The sequence below is a fragment of the Scyliorhinus torazame genome, chromosome 5 (assembly GCF_047496885.1).
Source record: "Scyliorhinus torazame isolate Kashiwa2021f chromosome 5, sScyTor2.1, whole genome shotgun sequence".
Taxonomy (NCBI): Eukaryota; Metazoa; Chordata; class Chondrichthyes; order Carcharhiniformes; family Scyliorhinidae; genus Scyliorhinus; species Scyliorhinus torazame.
The window spans coordinates 329,474,598-329,496,134 of record NC_092711.1 but is presented as its reverse complement, the minus strand read 5'-3'; the positions used below and the strand labels follow the sequence as shown (position 1 = coordinate 329,496,134).

The following is a 21,537-nucleotide window of genomic DNA, read 5'->3' as shown; positions in this document are numbered from 1 at the left end:
CGGTCAGATCCGAGAGCATGGTCCGATCCCAGTACATGGTCAGAGCCCAGTACACGGTCAGATCCGAGAGCATGGTCCGATCCCAGTGCACGGTCAGATCCGAGAACATGGTCCGATCCCAGTACATGGTCAGAGCCCAGTGCATGGTCCGATCCCAGTACATGGTCAGATCCGAGAGCATGGTCCGATCCCAGTACATGGTCAGAGCCCAGTGCATGGTCCGATCCCAGTACACGGTAAGATCCGAGAGCATGATCCGATCCCAGTACATGGTAAGATCCGAGAACATGGTCCGATCCCAGTACACGGTCAGATCCGAGAGCATGGTCCGATCCCAGTACACGGTCAGATCCGAGAGAATGGTCCGATCCCAGTACACGGTCAGATCCGAGAACATGGTACGATCCCAGTACATGGTCCGATCCCAGTACACGGTCAGATCCGAGAGCATGGTCCGATCCCAGTACATGGTCAGATCCCAGTACACGGTCAGATCCGAGAGCATGGTCCGATCCCAGTACATGGTCCGATCCCAGTACACGGTCAGATCCGAGAGCATGGTCCGATCCCAGTACACGGTCAGATCCTAGAACATGGTCCGATCCCAGTACACGGTCAGATCCTGGAACATGGTCCGATCCCAGTACACGGTCAGATCCGAGAACATGGTCCGATCCCAGTACATGGTAAGATCCGAGAACATGGTCCGATCCCAGTACACGGTCAGATCCGAGAGCATGGTCCGATCCCAGTACACGGTCAGATCCGAGAACATGGTCCGATCCCAGTACATGGTCAGAGCCAGTACATGGTCAGATCCGAGAGCATGGTCCGATCCCAGTACATGGTCAGATCCGAGAACATGGTCCGATCCCAGTACATGGTCACAGCCCAGTGCATGGTCAGAGTCCAGTGCATGGTCCGATCCCAGTACATGGTCACTGCCCAGTGCATGGTCAGATCCCAGTACACGGTCAGAGCCCAGTACATGGTCACTGCCCAGTGCATGGTCACAGCCCAGTGCATGGTCAGATCCTAGAACACGGTCCGATCCCATACACGGTCAGATCCGAGAGCATGGTCCGATCCCAGTACACGGTCAGATCCGAGAGCATGGTCCGATGCCAGTACATGGTCAGATCCGAGAGCATGGTCCGACCCAGTACACGGTCAGATCCGAGAGCATGGTCCGATCCCAGTACATGGTCAGATCCGAGAGCATGGTCCGACCCAGTACACGGTCAGATCCGAGAGAATGGTCCGATCCCAGTACACGGTCAGGTCCTGGAACATGGTCCGATCCCAGTACACGGTCAGATCCCAGTACACGGTCAGATCCGAGAGCATGGTCAGATCCCAGTACACGGTCAGATCTGAGAACATGGTCCGACCCCAGTACACGGTCAGAGTCCAGTACATGGTCAGATCTGAGAACATGGTCCGATCCCAGTACACGGTCAGATCTGAGAACATGGTCCGATCCCAGTACATGGTCCGATCCCAGTACACGGTCAGATCTGAGAGCATGGTCCGATCCCAGTACACGGTCAGATCCGAGAACATGGTCCGATCCCAGTACATGGTCCGATCCCAGTACACGGTCAGATCTGAGAGCATGGTCCGATCCCAGTACACGGTCAGAGCCCAGTACATGGTCACTGCCCAGTGCATGGTCAGAGCCCAGTGCATGGTCAGATCCTAGAACACGGTCCGATCCCATACACGGTCAGATCTGAGAGCATGGTCCGATCCCAGTACACGGTCAGAGCCCAGTACATGGTCACTGCCCAGTGCATGGTCAGAGCCCAGTGCATGGTCAGATCCTAGAACACGGTCCGATCCCATACACGGTCAGATCCGAGAGCATGGTCCGATCCCAGTACACGGTCAGATCCGAGAGCATGGTCCGATTCCAGTACACGGTCAGATCCGAGAGCATGGTCCGATTCCAGTACACGGTCAGATCCGAGAGCATGGTCCGATTCCAGTACACGGTCAGATCCGAGAACATGGTCCGATCCCAGTACATGGTCAGAGCCCAGTACACGGTCAGATCCGAGAGCATGGTCCGATCCCAGTACACGGTCAGATCCGAGAGCATGGTCCGATTCCAGTACACGGTCAGATCCGAGAGCATGGTCCGATCCCAGTACACGGTCAGATCCGAGAGAATGGTCCGATCCCAGTACACGGTCAGGTCCTGGAACATGGTCCGATCCCAGTACATGGTCAGAGCCCAGTACATGGTCAGAGCCAAGTACATGGTCCGATCCCAGTACACGGTCAGATCCGAGAGCATGGTCCGATCCCAGTACACGGTCAGAGCCCAGTGCATGGTCCAATCCCAGTACATGGTCAGATCCGAGAACATGGTCCGATCCCAGTACACGGTCAGAGCCCAGTGCATGGTCCGATCCCAGTACACGGTCAGATCCGAGAACATGGTCCGATCCCAGTACACGGTCAGAGCCCAGTGCATGGTCCGATCCCAGTACACGGTCAGATCCGAGAGCATGGTCCGATCCCAGTACACGGTCAGAGCCCAGTGCATGGTCCGATCCCAGTACACGGTCAGATCCGAGAGCATGGTCCGATCCCAGTACACGGTCAGAGCCCAGTGCATGGTCCGATCCCAGTACACGGTCAGATCCGAGAGCATGGTCAGATCCCAGTACACGGTCAGAGCCCAGTACATGGTCAGATCTGAGAACATGGTCCGATCCCAGTACACGGTCAGATCTGAGAACATTGTCCGATCCCAGTACACGGTCAGATCTGAGAGCATGGTCCGATCCCAGTACATGGTCAGAGCCCAGTACACGGTCAGATCTGAGAACATTGTCCGATCCCAGTACACGGTCAGATCTGAGAGCATGGTCCGATCCCAGTACACGGTCAGATCTGAGAACATTGTCCGATCCCAGTACACGGTCAGATCTGAGAGCATGGTCCGATCCCAGTACACGGTCAGATCTGAGAGCATGGTCCGATCCCAGTACATGGTCAGAGCCCAGCACACGGTCAGATCTGAGAGCATGGTCCGATCCCAGTACACGGTCAGATCTGAGAGCATGGTCCGATCCCAGTACATGGTCAGAGCCCAGTACACGGTCAGATCCGAGAGCATGGTCCGATCCCAGTGCATGGTCCGATCCCAGTACACGGTCAGATCTGAGAGCATGGTCCGATCCCAGTACACGGTCAGATCTGAGAACATGGTCCGATCCCAGTACACGGTCAGATCTGAGTGCATGGTCCGATCCCAGTACACGGTCAGATCCGAGAGTATGGTCAGATCCCAGTACACGGTCAGATCCGAGAGCATGGTCCGATCCCAGTACACGGTCAGATCCGAGAACATGGTCCGATCCCAGTACACGGTCAGATCCGAGAGTATGGTCAGATCCCAGTACACGGTCAGATCCGAGAGCATGGTCCGATCCCAGTACACGGTCAGATCCGAGAACATGGTCCGATCCCAGTACATGGTCAGATCCGAGAGCATGGTCCGATCCCAGTACACGGTCAGATCCGAGAGCATGGTCCGATCCCAGTACACGGTCAGATCCGAGAGTATGGTCAGATCCCAGTACACGGTCAGATCCGAGAGCATGGTCCGATCCCAGTACACGGTCAGATCCGAGAACATGGTCCGATCCCAGTACACGGTCAGATCCGAGAGCATGGTCCGATCCCAGTACACGGTCAGGTCCTGGAACATGGTCCGATCACAGTACATGGTCAGATCCTAGAACATGGTCCGATTCCAGTACACGGTCAGATCCTAGAACATGGTCCGATCCCAGTACATGGTCAGATCTGAGAGCATGGTCCGATCCCGTACATGGTCAGATCCGAGAACATGGTCCGATCCCAGTACACGGTCAGATCCTAGAACATGGTCCGATCCCAGTACATGGTCAGATCCTAGAACACAGTCCGATCCCATACACGGTCAGATCCGAGAGCATGGTCCGATCCCAGTACACGGTCAGATCCGAGAACATGGTCCGATCCCAGTACACGGTCAGATCCTAGAACATGGTCCGATTCCAGTACACGGTCAGATCCTAGAACATGGTCCGATCCCAGTACACGGTCAGATCCCAGAGTATGGTCCGATCCCAGGACAAGGTCAGATCCGAGAGCATGGTCCGATCCCAGTACATGGTCAGAGCCCAGTGCATGGTCAGAGCCCAGTACATAGAACATAGAACATTGAAAATACAGCACAGAACAGGCCCTTTGGCCCACGATGTTGTGCCGAACATTTGTCCTAGATTAATCATAGATTATCATGGGCAGCACGGTAGCATTGTGGATAGCACAATTGCTTCACAGCTCCAGGGTCCCAGGTTCGATTCTGGCTTGGGTCACTGTCTGTGCGGAGTCTGCACATCCTCCCCGTGTGTGCGTGGGTTTCCTCCGGGTGCTCCGGTTTCCTCCCACAGTCCAAAGATGTGCAGGTTAGGTGGATTGGCCATGGTAAATTGCCCTTAGTGTCCAAAATTGCCCTTAATGTTGGGTGGGGTTACTGGGTTATGGGGATGGGGTGGAGGTATTGACCTTGGGTAGGGTGCTCTTTCTAAGAGCCGGTGCTGACTCGATGGGCCGAATGGACTCCTTCTGCACTGTAAATTCTATGATTCTATGATCATTGAATTTACAGTGCAGAAGGAGGCCATTCGGCCCTTTGAGTCTGCACCGGCTCTTGGAAAGAGCACCCTACCCAAACTCAACACCTCCACCCAACACCAAGTGCAATTTTGGACACTAAGGGCAATTTATCATTGGCCAATTCACCTAACCTGCACATCTTTGGACTGTGGGAGGAAACCGGAGCACCCGGAGGAAACCCACGCACACACGGGGAGGATGTGCGGACTCCGCACAGACAGTGACCCAAGCCGGAATCGAACCTAGGACCCTGGAGCTGTGAAGCAATTGTGCTATCCACAATGCTACCGTGCTGCCCTTAAGAACAAATGAATCTACACTATATAATTTTACCGTAATCCATGTACCTATCCAAAAGCTGCTTGAAGACCCCTAATGTTTCCGACTCAACTACTTCCACAGGCAGTGCATTCCATGCCCCCACTACTCTCTGGGTAAAGAACCTACCTCTGATATCCCTCCTATATCTTCCACCTTTCACCTTAAATTTATGTCCCCTTGTAATGGTTTGTTCCACCCGGGGAAAAAGTCTCTGACTGTCTACTCTATCTATTCCCCTGATCATCTTATAAACCTCTATCAAGTCGCCCCTCATCCTTCTCCGTTCTAATGAGAAAAGGCCTAGCACCCTCAACCTTTCCTCGTAAGACCTACTCTCCATTCCACGCAAATCTCCAATGCAAGGAGATCCTGGTAAATCTCCTTTGCACCTTTTCCAAAGCTTCCACATCCTTCCTAAAATGAGGTGACCAGAACTGTACACAGTACTCCAAATGTGGCCTTACCAAGGTTTTGTACAGCTGCATCATCACCTCACGGCTCTTAAATTCAATCCCTCTGTTAATGAACGCGAGCACACCATAGGCCTTCTTCACAGCTCTATCCACTTGAGTGGCAACTTTCAAAGATGTATGAACATAGACCCCAAGATCTCTCTGCTCCTCCACATTGCCAAGAACTCTACCGTTAACCCTGTATTCCGCATTCATATTTGTCCTTCCAAAATGGACAACCTCACACTTTTCAGGGTTAAACTCCATCTGCCACTTCTCAGCCCAGCTCTGCATCCTATCTATGTCTCTTTGCAGCCGACAACAGCCCTCCTTACTATCCACAACTCCACCAATCTTCGTATCGTCTGCAAATTTACTGACCCACCCTTCAACTCCCTCATCCAAGTCATTAATGAAAATCACAAACAGCAGAGGACCCAGAACTGATCCCTGCGGTACGCCACTGGTAACTGGGATCCAGGCTGAATATTTGCCATCCACCACCACTCTCTGACTTCTATCGGTTAGCCAGTTCGTTATCCAACTGGCCAAATTTCCCACTATCCTATGCTTCCTTATTTTCTGCAGAAGCCTACCATGGGGAACTTTATCAAATGCCTTACTAAAATCCATGTACACTACATCCACTGCTTTACCTTCATCCACATGCTTGGTCACCTCCTCAAAGAATTCAATAAGACTTGTAAGGCAAGACCTACCCCTCACAAATCCGTGCTGACTATCCCTAATCAAGCAGTGTCTTTCCAGATGCTCAGAAATCCTATCCTTCAGTACCCTTTCCATTACTTTGCCTACCACCGAAGTAAGACTAACTGGCCTGTAATTCCCAGGGTTATCCCTAGTCTCTTTTTTGAACAGGGGCACGACATTCGCCACTCTCCAATCCCCTGGTACCACCCCTGTTGACATTGAGGACGAAAAGATCATTGCCAACGGCTCTGCAATTTCATCTCTTGCTTCCCATAGAATCCTTGGATGTATCCCGCCAGGCCCGGGGGACTTGTCTATCCTCAAGTTTTTCAAAATGCCCAACACATCTTCCTTCCTGACAAGTATTTCCTCGAGCTTACCAATCTGTTTCACACTGTCCTCTCCAACAATATCGCCCCTCTCATTTGTAAATACAGAAGAAAAGTACTCGTTCAAGGCCTCTCCTATCTCTTCAGATTCAATACACAATCTCCCGCTACTGTCCTTGATCGGACCTACCCTCGCTCTAGTCATTCTCATATTTCTCACATATGTGTAAAAGGCCTTGGGGTTTTCCTTGATCCTACCCGCCAAAGATTGTTCATGCCCTCTCTTAGCTCTCCTACTCCCTTTCTTCAGTTCCCTCCTGGCTATCTTGTATCCCTCCAATGCCCTGTCTGAACCTTGTTTCCTCAGCCTTACATAAGTCTCCTTTTTCCTCTTCACAAGACATTCAACCTCTCTTGTCAACCATGGTTCCCTCACTCGACCATCTATTCCCTGCCTGACAGGGACATACATATCAAGGACACGTAGCACCTGTTCCTTGAACAAGTTCCACATTTCACTTGTGTCCTTCCCTGACAGCCTATGTTCCCAACTTATGCACTTCAATTCTTGTCTGACAACATCGTATTTACCCTTCCCCCAATTGTAAACCTTGCCCTGTTGCACGCACCTATCCCTCTCCATTACTAAAGTGAAAGTCACAGAATTGTGGTCATTATCTCCAAAATGCTCCCCCATTAACAAATCTATCACTTGCCCTGGTTCATTACCAAGTACTAAATTCAATATTGCCCCTCCTCTGGTCGGACAATCTACATACTGTGTTAGAAAAGCTTCCTGGACACACTGCACAAACACCACCACATCCAAGCTAATTGATCTAAAGAGTTTCCACTCAATATTTGGGAAGTTAAAGTCACCCATGACTACTACCCTGTGACTTCTGCACCTTTCCAAAATCTGTTTCCCAATCTGTTCCTCCACATCTCTGCTACTATTGGGGGGCCTATAGAAAACTCCTAACAAGGTGACTGCTCCTTTCCTATTTCTGACTTCAACCCATACTACCTCAGTAGGCAGATACTCCTCGAACTGCCTTTCTGCAGCTGTTATACTATCTCTAATTAATAATGCCACCCCCCCCACCTCTTTTACTACCCTCCCTAATCTTATTGAAACATCTATAACCAGGGACCTCCAACAACCATTTCTGCCCCTCTTCTATCCAAGTTTCCGTGATGGCCACCACATCGTAGTCCCAAGTACCGATCCATGCCTTAAGTTCACCCACCTTATTCCTGATGCTTCTTGCGTTGAAGTATACACACTTCAACCCATCTCCGTGCCTGCAAGTACTCTCCTTTGTCAGTGTTCCCTTCCCCACTGCCTCACTACACGCTTTGGTGTCCTGAATATCGGCTACCTTAGTTGCTGGACTACAAATCCGGTTCCCATTCCCCTGCCAAATTAGTTTAAACCCTCCCGAAGAGTACTAGAAAACCTCCCTCCCAGGATATTGGTGCCCCTCTGGTTCAGATGCAACCCGTCCTGCTTGGACAGGTCCCACCTTCCCCAGAATGCGCTTCAATTATCCAAATACCTGAAGCCCTCCCTCCTACACCATTCCTGCAGCCACGTGTTCAACTGCACTCTCTCCCTCTTCCTAGCCTCGCTATCACGTGGCACCGGCAACAAACCAGAGATGACAACTCTGTCTGTCCTAGCTATTAACTTCCAGCCTAACTCCCTAAACTTGTTTATTACCTCCACACCCCTTTTCCTACCTATGTCGTTGGTACCAATGTGCACCATGACTTCTGGCTGCTCCCCCTCCCCCTTAAGGTTCCTGAAGACACGATCCGAGACATCCCTGGCCCTGGCACCCGGGAGGCAACATACCTTCCGGGAGTCTCGCTCGCGACCACAGAATCTCCTATCTATTCCCCTAACCATTGAATCTCCCTCAACTATTGCTTTTCTATTCTTCCCCCTTCCCTTCTGAGCCCCAGAGCCAGACTCCGTGCCAGAGACCTGGCCGCTAGGGCCTTCTCCGGGTAGGTCATCCCCCCCAACAGCATCCAAAACGGTAGACATGTTTTGAAGGGGAACGGCCATGAGGGATCCCTGCACTGTCTGCCTGTTTGTTTTTTTCCCCCCTGACTGTAACCCAGCTATTCTTGTCCTGTACCTTGGGTGTGGTTACCTCCCTGTAACTCTTCTCAATCACCTCCTGTGCCTCCCGGATGATCCGAAGTTCATCCAGCTTCAACTCCAGTTCCCTAACACGGTCTTTGAGGAGCTGGAGTTGGGTGCACTTCCTGCAGGTATAGTCAGCGGGGACACCAGTGCTATCGCTCACCACCCACATCTACAGGAGGAGCATGCAACTGGCCTAGCCTCCATCCCCTCTTACCTGACAGAATATAGCTGCCCTGTGGACTAACTAGATCTCCGCCCTCCGACTCTGCTCCCAGTCAGCTACACTTTCTGTAAACGCCTGGCTCTCTTCTCACTCTTTGCGGAAATGTCGGAAACAAAATGAAAGAAGCACCTTACTCCCTCCTCACTTAACTCCCTCGGTCACCAAACTCTCACTATAGCACTCAAATGCACCCAAATTCAGCACTCCCTCAGTCATTAAACTCTCAATATAGCACTCAAATGCACCAAATTCAGCACTCCCTCAGTCACCAAACTCTCACTATAGCACTCAAATGCACCAAATTCAGCACTCAGTGCAAACAAAGTCTGCACTGTAGGGGATCACTTTTGTACTGTGAATCTAGCCTCTGAAAAACTGGCCTAATCCAATTAACTAATTAACAAGCTCCAGCTGCAAGTGCCTACAAGTAGAAGCCTGTTTAAAGCTGATTGAAAATTCACCTTCTTCTAAACCAAACAGCAACTTTTAAGTTAATTAACGAAATAAAAGAAAGACTAAACTTGAGATAAAAATGAAGCCTTATACTCCCTCGGTCACCAAACTCTTACTATAGCACTCAAAAGCACCAAATTCAGCACTCAGTGCAAAAAAAACAGGGTCAGAGCCCAGTGCATGGTCACAGCCCAGTGCATGGTCAGATCCCAGTACACGGTCAGATTGCAGTGCATGGTCAGAATCCAGTGCATGGTCAGATCCCAGTGCATGGTCAGAATCCAGTGCATGATCAGAGCCCAGTGCATGGTCAGATTCCAGTGCATGGTCAGATCCCAGTACACAGTCAGATCCCAGTGCATGGTCAGATTCCAGTGCATGATCAGAGCCCAGTGCATGGTCCGATCCCAGTACACGATAAGATCCGAGTGCATGGTCCGATCCCAGTACACGATAAGATCCGAGAGCATGGTCCTATCCCAGTACATGGTCAGGTCCGAGAGCATGGTCAGAGCCCAGTGCATGGTCAGAGCCCAGTGCATGGTCAGCTCCCAGTGCATGGTCAGCTCCCAGTGCATCGTCAGATCCCAGTGCATGGTCAGCTCCCAGTGCATGGTCAGAGCCCAGTGCATGGTCAGATCCCAGTGCATAGTCAGAGCCCAGTGCATGGTCAGAGCCCAGTGCATGGTCAGATCCCAGTGCAGCATCAGAGCCCAGTGCATGGTCAGCTCCCAGTGCATCGTCAGATCCCAGTGCATGGTCAGCTCCCAGTGCATGGTCAGAGCCCAGTGCATGGTCAGATCCCAGTGCATAGTCAGAGCCCAGTGCATGGTCAGAGCCCAGTGCATGGTCAGATCCCAGTGCAGCGTCAGAGCCCAGTGCATGGTCAGCTCCCAGTGCACGGTCAGATTCCAGTGCATGGTCAGACCCAGTGCATGGTCAGGTTCCAGTGCATGGTCAGATCCCAGTGCATGGTCAGATCCCAATGCATGGTCAGAAACCAGTGCATGGTCAGGTTCCAGTGCATGCTCAGAGCCCAGTGCATGGTCACAGCCCAGTGCATGGTCAGAGCCCAGTACATGGTCAGAGTCCAGTGCATGGTCACAGCCCAGTGCATGGTCAGAATCCAGTGCATGGTCACAGCCCAGTGCATGGTCAGAGCCCAGTGCATGGTCAGAGCCCAGTGCATAGTCAGAGCCCAGTGCATGGTCAGAGCCCAGTGGGTGGTCAGAGCCCAGTGCATGGTCAGATCCCAGTGCATGGTCAGAGCCCAGTGCATGGTCAGAGCCCAGTGCATGGTCAGATCCCAGTGCATGGTCAGAATCCAGTGCATGGTCAGAATCCAGTGCATGGTCAGATTCCAGTGCATGGTCAGACCCCAGTGCATGGTCAGAGCCCAGTGCATGGTCAGATCCCAGTGCATGGTCAGAGCCCAGTGCATGGTCAGATCCCAGTGCATGGTCAGAATCCAGTGCATGGTCAGAATCCAGTGCATGGTCAGATTCCAGTGCATGGTCAGAGCCCAGTGCATGGTCAGATCCCAGTACACGGTCAGAGCCCAGTGCATGGTCAGATCCCGGCCTTGGGAGGTCGATTAACATCTTGAAATGAATTTTAAATGAATGTGTTTCAGAATGAAAATGATTCATAACTTTAGAGCTCTGTTACTTGTTGAAAGTGAAAAGAATTTGCAGGTCTTATCCTCACCATACCATTTTTCTGCTATTCAGATGTAAGATGTCAATGGAATACATTTTTAGCATCAGCATGAAGTATTTTCGGGTCAACTGTAGTGTGAGGTGTGAGTAATGTTCCTGTGCTGCTCTCACACAATTGCTTTAACCTCAGCCATAACCTCAGAAGTGCCTACTGTACCGGAAGCAAGGTAGCATTGTGGCTAGCACAATTGCTTCACAGCTCCAGGGTCCCAGGTTCGATTCCGGCTTGGATCACTGTCTGTGCGGAGTCTGCACGTTCTCCCCGTGTGTGCGTGGGTTTCCTCCGGGTGCTCCGGTTTCCTCCCACAGTCCAAAGATGTGCAGGTTAGGTGGATTGGCCATGATGAATTGCCCTTAGTGTCCAAAATTGCACTTAGAGTTGGGTGGGGTTACTGGGTTATGGGGATAGGGTGGAGGTGTTGACCTTGGGTAGGGTGCTCTTTCCATGAACCGGTGCAGGCTTGATGGGCCGAATGGCCTCCTTCTGCACTGTAAATTCTATGGTAAATTCTATGGTACTATTGCGACCTTTCTCATTTCACAGCTCAGCCCCTAGGGACCTCTGAGACAGACTGTCAAACTCCACCAGATTGCAGGCAGTATTCCACCTTGGGCATTTTACAACTGGTGGCGGAATTGGCCACAGGATATCCAGGCCAGGCAGGCAGAATATGGGGCAGAATGTGGGGCAGTTGCAGTTCCAGAGTCCCTCTGCCCCCTTACCTCCTGTCCGAGGAGATTCCAGTCCAAGTAGGTAAATGGTGTCTGCCCATTCCCCCATTGTCCAGTCACTGCCCATCCCCCCGCCCCCCCCCCCCCCCCCCCCGCCCCCCATTGCCCCGTCACTTTGGAGAGAGTGCAGAAGAGGTTTACAAGAATAATAATAATTTTTAAAATAATAACCTTTTAGTGTCACAAGTATGGGCGGTAATGGGACAATGGGGGGAATGGGCGGTGATGGGACAATGGGGGGAATGGGCAGTGATGGGGCAATGGGGGGAATGGGCAGTGATGGGGCAATGGGGGGAATGGGCGGTGATGGGACAATGGGGGGAATGGGCAGTGATGGGGCAATGGGGGAATGGGCGGTGATGGGACAATGGGGGGAATGGGCAGTGATGGGGCAATGGGGGAAATGGGCGGTGATGGGACAATGGGGGGAATGGGCAGTGATGGGGCAATGGGGGGAATGGGCGGTGATGGGACAATGGGGGGAATGGGCAGTGATGGGGCAATGGGGGGAATGGGCGGTGATGGGACAATGGGGGGAATGGGCAGTGATGGGGCAATGGGGGAAATGGGCGGTGATGGGACAATGGGGGGAATGGGCGGTGATGGGACAATGGGGGGAATGGGCAGTGATGGGGCAATGGGGGAATGGGCGGTGATGGGACAATGGGGGGAATGGGCAGTGATGGGGCAATGGGGGGAATGGGCGGTGATGGGACAATGGGGGGAATGGGCAGTGATGGGGCAATGGGGGAAATGGGCGGTGATGGGACAATGGGGGGAATGGGCGGTGATGGGACAATGGGGGGAATGGGCAGTGATGGGGCAATGGGGGGAATGGGCAGTGATGGGGCAATGGGGGGAATGGGCAGTGATGGGACAATGGGGGGAATAGGCGGTGATGGGACAATGGGGGGAATGGGCAGTGATGGGGCAATGGGGGGAATGGGCAGTGATGGGGCAATGGGGGAAAGGGCAGTGATGGGACAATGGGGGGAATGGGCAGTGATGGGGCAATGGGGTGAATTGGCGGTGATGGGACAATGGGGGGAATGGGCAGTGATGGGGCAATGGGGGGAATGGGCAGTGATGGGGCAATGGGGGGAATGGGCGGTGATGGGACAATGGGGGGAATGGGCAGTGATGGGGCAATGGGGGGAATGGGCGGTGATGGGACAATGGGGGGAATGGGCAGTGATGGGGCAATGGGGTGAATTGGCGGTGATGGGACAATGGGGGGAATGGGCAGTGATGGGGCAATGGGGGCAATGGGCAGTGATGGGGCAATGGGGGGAATGGGCAGTGATGGGACAATGGGGGGAATGGGCAGTGATGGGGCAATGGGGGGAATGGGCGGTGATGGGGCAATGGGGGGAATAGGCGGTGATGGGACAATGGGGGGAATGGGCAGTGATGGGGCAATGGGGGGAATGGGCGGTGATGGGGCAATGGGGGGAATAGGCGGTGATGGGGCAATGGGGGGAATGGGCAGTGATGGGGCAATGGGGGGAATGGGCAGTGATGGGGCAATGGGGGAAATGGGCAGTGATGGGGCAATGGGGAGAATAGGCGGTGATGGGGCAATGGGGGGAATGGGCAGTGATGGGGCAATGGGGGGAATGGGCAGTGATGGGGCAATGGGGGAAAGGGCAGTGATGGGGCAATGGGGGGAATGGGCAGTGATGGGGCAATGGGGGGAATGGGCAGTGATGGGGCAATGGGGGAAAGGGCAGTGATGGGGCAATGGGGGGAATGGGCAGTGAGGGGGCAATGGGGGAAAGGGCAGTGATGGGGCAATGGGGGGAATGGGCAGTGATGGGGCAATGGGGGAATGGGCAGTGATGGGGCAATGGGGGAAAGGGCAGTGATGGGGCAATGGGGGGAGTGGGCGGTGATGGGGCAATGGGGGGAATGGGCAGTGATGGGGCAATGGGGGGAATGGGCAGTGATGGGGCAATGGGGGTAATGGGCGGTGATGGGGCAATGGGGGGAATGGGCAGTGATGGGGCAATGGGGGGAATGGGCAGTGATGGGGCAATGTGGGGAATGGGCAGTGATGGGGCAATGGGGGGAATGGGCGGTGATGGGGCAATGGGGGGAATGGGCAGTGATGGGGCAATGGGGGGAATGGGCAGTGATGGGGCAATGGGGGGAATGGGCAGTGATGGGGCAATGGGGGGAATGGGCAGTGATGGGGCAATGGGGGGAATGGGCAGTGATGGGCAATGTGAAAAGCCCCTCAACGCCACATTCCGGCACCTGTTCGGGTAAGCTGGGACTGTTTTCCTCGGAGAGAAGAAGGTTTAGGAGGAGATTTGATCGAGATGTTCAAAATCATGATGCGGCTGGAAAGAGTAGACGGGGAGGAACTGTTCCCACTTGTAAAAGGATCAAGAACGAGAGGGAACAGATTTACAGCGATTTGCAAAAGAAGCAAATGTGATGTGAGAAAAATCTTTTTTACCCAGTGAGGGGTTGGGATCTGGAATGCACGGCCTGGAGGTGTGGTGGAGGCAGGTTCAATCGAGGCATTCCGGAGGGCATTGGATGATTATTTGAATGTGCAGGGGTACGGGGAAAAGGCAGGAGAATGGCTCAAAGTCATGGTGCTCGTTTGGAGAGACGGTGCAGACACGATGGGCTGAATGGCCTCATTCTGCACCGTAACAATTCTGAGATTCGGTGACTGCTGAAATCATGGTTCAAATCACTCTTGGGTTAGTTGGCAATCAAGATTTAGGACAGAAAAGGCTAATTAGAAAGACAATTGTACACAAAAAGTCAAACATTTAAGAGTCTAATGTTTGTCTCATTGTGATTCTAGTACCAGCCTGTGACAATTTGTTCACATTATTCCATGTCCTGTATAATGGTGTACATGTGTCCTGTATAATAGTGTATATGTGTCCTGTATAATGGTGTACATGTGTCCTGTGTAATAGTGTACACGTGTCCTGTATAATGGTGTACACGTGTCCTGTATAATGGTGTACACGTGTCCTGTATAATGGTGTACATGTGTCCTGTATAATGGTGTACACGTGTCCTGTATAATGGTGTACATGTGTCCTGTATAATGGTGTACACGTGTCCTGTGTAATAGTGTACACGTGTCCTCTATAATGGTGTACACGTGTCCTGTATAATGGTGTACACGTGTCCTGTATAATGGTGTACATGTGTCCTGTATAATAGTGTATATGTGTCCTGTATAATGGTGTACATGTGTCCTGTGTAATAGTGTACACGTGTCCTGTATAATGGTGTACACGTGTCCTGTATAATGGTGTACACGTGTCCTGTATAATGGTGTACATGTGTCCTGTATAATGGTGTACACGTGTCCTGTATAATGGTGTACATGTGTCCTGTATAATGGTGTACACGTGTCCTGTGTAATAGTGTACATGTGTCCTGTATAATGGTGTACACGTGTCCTGTGTAATAGTGTACACGTGTCCTCTATAATGGTGTACACGTGTCCTGTATAATGGTGTACATGTGTCCTGTATAATGGTGTACATGTGTCCTGTGTAATAGTGTACATGTGTCCTGTATAATGGTGTACATGTGTCCTGTGTAATAGTGTACATGTGTCCTGTATAATGGTGTACATGTGTCCTGTATAATGGTGTACATGTGTCCTGTGTAATAGTGTACATGTGTCCTGTATAATGGTGTACATGTGTCCTGTGTAATAGTGTACATGTGTCCTGTATAATGGTGTACATGTGTCCTGTGTAATAGTGTACATGTGTCCTGTATAATGGTGTACACGTGTCCTGTATAATGGTGTACACGTGTCCTGTATAATGGTGTACACGTGTCCTGTATAATGGTGTACATGTGTCCTGTATAATGGTGTACACGTGTCCTGTATAATGGTGTACATGTGTCCTGTATAATGGTGTACATGTGTCCTGTATAATGGTGTACACGTGTCCTGTATAATGGTGTACATGTGTCCTGTGTAACAGCGCATTCTATAACTGTTGACTTTCTTTCCTTCCATTAGATTCTGCCTTTCCTCATAACAAGGGACAACCAATAAAACAGTGGATGGCACAAGGCTTTCCCGCTTTTACACACAATATAAACTATACCAGTGGTAAGCTAGTTATAACCCAGCCCGGATTTTACTATGTGTATTGCCAGGTTAGTTTTCGACTAACCAATAACGTCACTGACAGCTCATCCAGCGTACCATTTCTTCAGTACATCTACTTACAAAGAATAGAGAAACAAACAACTCTACTAATGAAGGCGTCCAAAACACCAGTCGACAAAAAGCAAACTGCTAGTTTCAACTCAGTCAATCAAGGAGGAGTGTTTGAGTTAAAAACAGGGGACAAGTTGTTTGTAACTGTTACTCAAGCAGACCTACTTAGTTATGACAGAGCCACTTACTTTGGCATCTTTCACCTTTAATTCCTCTGTTAAAGCGTGACGTAAGGTTTCCCAGAAAGCAGTTCCGTTTCCCGACAGCTCAGTTTGCCAGTGACTCGTTGCTTTGAACTGCTCCTCCCGCAGAGTTTTCCCAAAGGAATCTGCAAGATTTCATACTTTTACAGCCAGCAACGACACATTCCAACTTTTCAACATTTCTTAATCAGTCCTTTCGACGGCAGGGGTCCCAGGTTCCGAGGTAAATTAAACCCCATTTTATTCTTTCAGAGTTTTATATAGAAATGATGGAAAATGGCTGATCCTACAGATCAGCACCCGAAAAACATCAGAGATAGTCAGTCGAAGCAGTTCCGCAAACCCTTACACATTTGCTCACACGGACCTTCCACTTCAGTCACACGTGCAGGAAACTGATACTGAAATAAATACCTGTTCCCTTGATCAAGGCTCACTGATATTTCAGGCCACACTTTACCAGTTGGGGTTGACCTTTACCCCACACCTGGAATTGGCTGTTTGGTACATGTGCTTCAGACTGATTCTGGGTATGAACAGCAGTCCCATTTTCAGAATCACCATCAGTTGTGTTCAAAATGGTCATTTACGCAAATAATAATAATCTTTATTAGTGTCACAAGTAGGCTTACATTACCACAGCAATGAAGTTACTGTGAAAATCTACTTCCCTTTAAATGTCCAGCTTTGGGGGGGGGGGGGGTATTTTGCTTCACCGAATTTCTGATTAAACCTACACTGTTTAGCAAGGACTGATTGAAGTGTTGACTTGAGATGGTTGATAAATGCATCCTGTCAGAGACGCAGCCTCCAGCTTGTAAACAGAAAGCCACAGGCCAACAGCAGTGGGGCAAAGCTACTTACGAGTGAGCATTGTGTGCACTGCATTGTCCTGCTCTTCTTGCCTAAGCGGAAAAAACTGTGAACAAGTATGAAGAGGAGTGAATATCGATGAGTACCTCACTGCAGCGCATTAGTTTATCTCTAACGTGAGAGGACCATCATTATGGTAAAACTATGTCCACGGGACGGCACGGTGGCACAGTGGTTAGAACTCCTGCCTCACAGCGGCAGGGTCCCAGGTTCGATTCCAGTCTCTGGTGACTGTGCGGAGTCTGCACGTTCTCCCCGTGTCTGTGTGGTTTCCTCCGGTTTCCTCCCACAGTCCATGTGTAGGTTAGGTGGATTGGCCGTGCTAAATTGCCCCTTGGTGTCCAAAAGGTCAGGTGGGCTTACTGGGTTACGATTGCATATTCATCATCTTTCAAAATGTATTGACAATAATATTATTCTTATAGTATGCATAAAGCATTGTATTTGAAAAGGCGCATTAAACGCCTCAGTAACTTCACAGATAAACAGCTTTAAATAGACTCATTCTATTCCATTATTCCTCTGAAGTGGTTTGACAATAGAAGCGATTTATGTTTGATAAGGTGGAACCCAACCATAGGTACTCAGGAAGTGAAGCTTTTAAATAATGTGTTACCACTTCAGCACTTCTTGCTAAACAAAATTTTGCTATTGCAAAAGTAACTTTCCTCCTAAATTTGTCACTGACTTCATTCTACATAAACAAGATAGACCAAACTGTCCCGTGTAACAAGTCTCCACAGCACAATGGAGTTTGTACACTGTCCGTCAATCAAACCAAACTGTGCTGATCGTCGGTGTGTGATCTTCACCACGGGGAGCACCTGTCAATGCACTGGAAAAGCAGAAGACTTTGCAGGGGTTCGTTTTTTGCACAAAGCACTAATTATTCCCATTATCCCCGTCCTGGGAAAAGTGTGTCAGGCAGTTAATAGTTGCAAGTGTTACTGGGAGCTCTGTGCTGTCATGAATGTTTGCAAGGATGTTAAAATGGCACTCTGAATCTCAATGTGCATTTCAGTCCTTTCTGAAAATGTTTTCTTTTGCATCTTATTTATCATATTCTGGAACAGGATTAATTAAATTGCACTTGTGAAGTTTATAATTATAAGAGCAGGCTTACACATATTTCTGTCTGTGTACATCAGGGTAGTTGTATTTTTCTGAGTGTTTGGGGTATTTTGTACAGCAAACACATTCCAAGAAATATTCCTAACTGAGTGACTACAATACTTTTGCAATTGTCAGTGTTACCTGTTGTTTAATAATATTAAGATTAACCTATTTATTTGATTAAATTGTTCACATTTCATGAATCGTTTTACAGTATTGCTTATTTTTGTCAATATTTATATAAGAAATGTTACCTTTGAATACAATTTAGCTATTTTTCATGTAAAATACAGAAACAAATAAAGATTCTCTTTTCTCCTCCGATTGTGTGTTGGAAAGTTTTCCTACTTTTAAGGGTGAGAGTTGATTGAATGTTTACATCAGTTTGTGTTCTCTCTGGTGGGTCGGTTGGCAGATCAGAACCTTCCAAACTAGAAGCCAATGCAGAGCAAAGAATCAGAGAATCTAACAGCGCAGAAGGAAGCCAATCTGCCCATCAGGTCTGTGCTAGCTGCTTGGTAAAACTATCCAATCAGACCCACTCACTGCTCTATAAACCTTCCCTTTCGAGTATTTAACCAATCCCTGATCGAAAGTTCCTATTGAATCTGCTTCCTGTCTGTTTAGGCAGCACGTTCCAGATCGCAACACACTGTGCAACTTCTATTTGTCCCCTCTCTTCAATCTGTGCCCCCTGGTTGGTGAACCTGCTGACCGGAATTCTCTGGTCATTGGGATTTACTTCTCCTGCTGGCAGAGCGCCCACTCAGCGGGAATCCCGGTGGCGTTGGGAGGTTACAATAGAAAATCCTATTGACAAGCAGCGGGAGGATGGAATCCCACCGCCAACCAACAGCATGCTGCCCACAAACACGCGGCTGGGTGGCACCGTGGCACAGTGGTTAGCACTGATGCCTCACTGCCAGGGACCCGGGTTTAATTTCAGCCTTTGGTGACTGTGCGGAGTCTGCACGTTCTCCCCATGTCTGCGTGGGTTTCCTCCGGGTGCTCCGGTTTCCTCCCCCAAGTCCCGAAAGATGTGCAAGTTAGGTGGATTGGCCGTGATAAATTGCCCCTTTCTGCGCCCCCAAAACTGGAAGGGGTTATTTGGATAGGGCGGGGAGTGGGCTTGGGTAGGGTGCTCTTTTAGAGGGTGGGTGCAGACTCGATGGGCTGAATGGCCTCCTTCTGCACTGTCGGGCTTCTATATAAACCAGAAAATCTCACCTAAATTCTCCCTTGCTACTCAATCAAAACTCTTCATGGTTTTGAACATCACTATTAAATGTTCCCTTAACCTTCTCTGCCCCATGGAGAAAAGTCCCTGGGTGGGATTCTCCGCGTGTCGACGCCGATCCCGTAATCGCCGATCGGGCAGAGTCCCTGTTTACGACCGAATCGGAGGCGGTGCCTGTTTTTGGAAGCTCCGCCCCCCCAAACCGGCATCATCGGGGAGTACACCGCATGCCATTGGGACGGCCTCAGGGCGTTACCCGAAGGCCCTCCCCCGATGCCCCCGATGGGCCGAGTTCCCGACCGCGCGGTTGATGTCGGGAACCCGGCTTGGCGGCTGTGGACTGTGTTACAGGCGGCCACAGTCAGGCGGGGGCCATGCTGCTGGCCGGGGGGCTTCGGCGAGGGCTGGTAGGACTGGTGCGGGGTGTCCAGGGGGGCTCTATTTGGCAGCTCGGGTCCGCGCTTGACCGGCGCCATGTTGTACGGTGCGACCGCCGCAGGTCGTCGCCATGCGCAGCCACGGACCGGCCATTCTCCAGCCGTTTATATCGGGAAGGCCGTGCGTTTTATGTGGCGTGGCTGCCAGACCCTGACCGGTCGGAGGATCGGTGCGGGGGCCTCGCTGGCTTTTCCCACATAAAACTCCACAGATCCTCCAGACATATACCCAAAAGCAGAGAATCCAGCCCCCTTAACAATATAGAACATACAGTGTAGAAAGAGGCCATTCGGCCCATCGAGTCTGCACCGACCCACATAAGCCGTCACTTCCACCCTATCCCCGTAACCCAATAACCCCTCCGAAAATTTTTGGACACTAAGGGCAATTTATCACGGCCAATCCATCTAACCTGCACATCTTTGGACTGTGGGAGGAAACCGGAGCACCCGGAGCAAACCCACGCACACACGGGGAGAAAGTGCAGACTCCGCACAGACAGTGACCCAGCGGGGAATCGAACCTGGGACCCTGGCACTGTGAAACCACAGTGCTAACCACTGTGCTACCGTGCTGCCCCAAAGTTCCCTCTGTTTCGCCAAGTTCTTTGTGTAGATCCATTAACATGCGCAATGTTCTCTTAACCAATCAGCATTCATCAGGAAGCACCCACATATATTCCTAATTATAAAATGGCTGAGACGGAAACGTGTTTGAGTAGAGCTGAGTCCACATCAGAATTCCAATGATTGGTTTATACTTTGGTGCAATGTTCCACAGCCTGTGTGTCTCCAAAGGTGCCCCCCTCCCGGGGATCTCTGTCTGAGGCAGGGGAAAACTGCTGGATATGGAGTGGGATGTGGAATGAGAGTGTGGATGAAGTAGCAGGTTTGGAATAGACGTTGCACTAGCAGGAAGAGGGGGTTGACATGGGGATTGAAAGGTGGGGTGGGGGTGATGCTGTTGACAGGCGAATGAGGGTTCACAGTCAGGAAAGGAACACAACATGTTAAAAATGAAAGAGGTTGTCAACTCTCCCTGAAGTTAGAGCGTGCCCAGCCTGAGATGGAAACTCTACCTGGCAGAAGGTATGAAATATTCTCACCCACTCTCAGTTCCACCTTATCTAGAATCTTGCTCTTTGCACACACGTGGAAGGTAACGATTCTCATTCCTCCACACGGCATATTTTCACAAACGACATTGCAATCATATTTTCCCCCACTGCCCATACAATGGAAAATGCTCCGAGGTAACGAATGCATTATTATAGCACAGCTTTCAGAGAATGCCAACTCATCTTCACTTACCATTGCATGAACAAGTGAAAGGAAAAATTATGTTATAAAAGATTAAGGGGGGGAACACTAGACTGAACAGTATGACTGGGAAGTTCCTAATGTGGCCATCCCACTGACTGCACATCCTCATTGAAATTATACAGGTAGCTGCAACATTAAGAACAGAAGTATCTGTAATTATTTGGTGCCTTTAATAATAATAATAATCTTTATTGTCACAAGTAGGCTTACATAAACACTGCAATGAAGTTACTGTGAAAAGCCCCTAGTCGCCACATTCCGGCGCCTGTTTGGGTACACAAAGGGAGAATTCAGAATGTCCAATTCACCTAACAGCACGTCTTTCGGGGCTTGTGGGAGGAAACCGGAGCACCCGGAGGAA

The 21,537-nt window shown here is 50.5% G+C and overlaps 1 protein-coding gene across 1 annotated transcript in view; it reads left to right on the top strand.

The window, feature by feature from the left end:
- The window catches only part of LOC140422815 (CD40 ligand-like), a 42,625-nt gene extending 24,159 nt beyond the window's left edge, over window positions 1-18,466 (top strand). Inside the window, exon 5 of the mRNA XM_072507720.1 lies at window positions 15,787-18,466. Coding sequence (XP_072363821.1) covers window positions 15,787-16,199 — 413 coding nt within the window. The 3' untranslated portion in view covers window positions 16,200-18,466. The remainder of the gene's footprint in view (window positions 1-15,786) is intronic.
- Window positions 18,467-21,537: the final 3,071 nt, after the last annotated feature.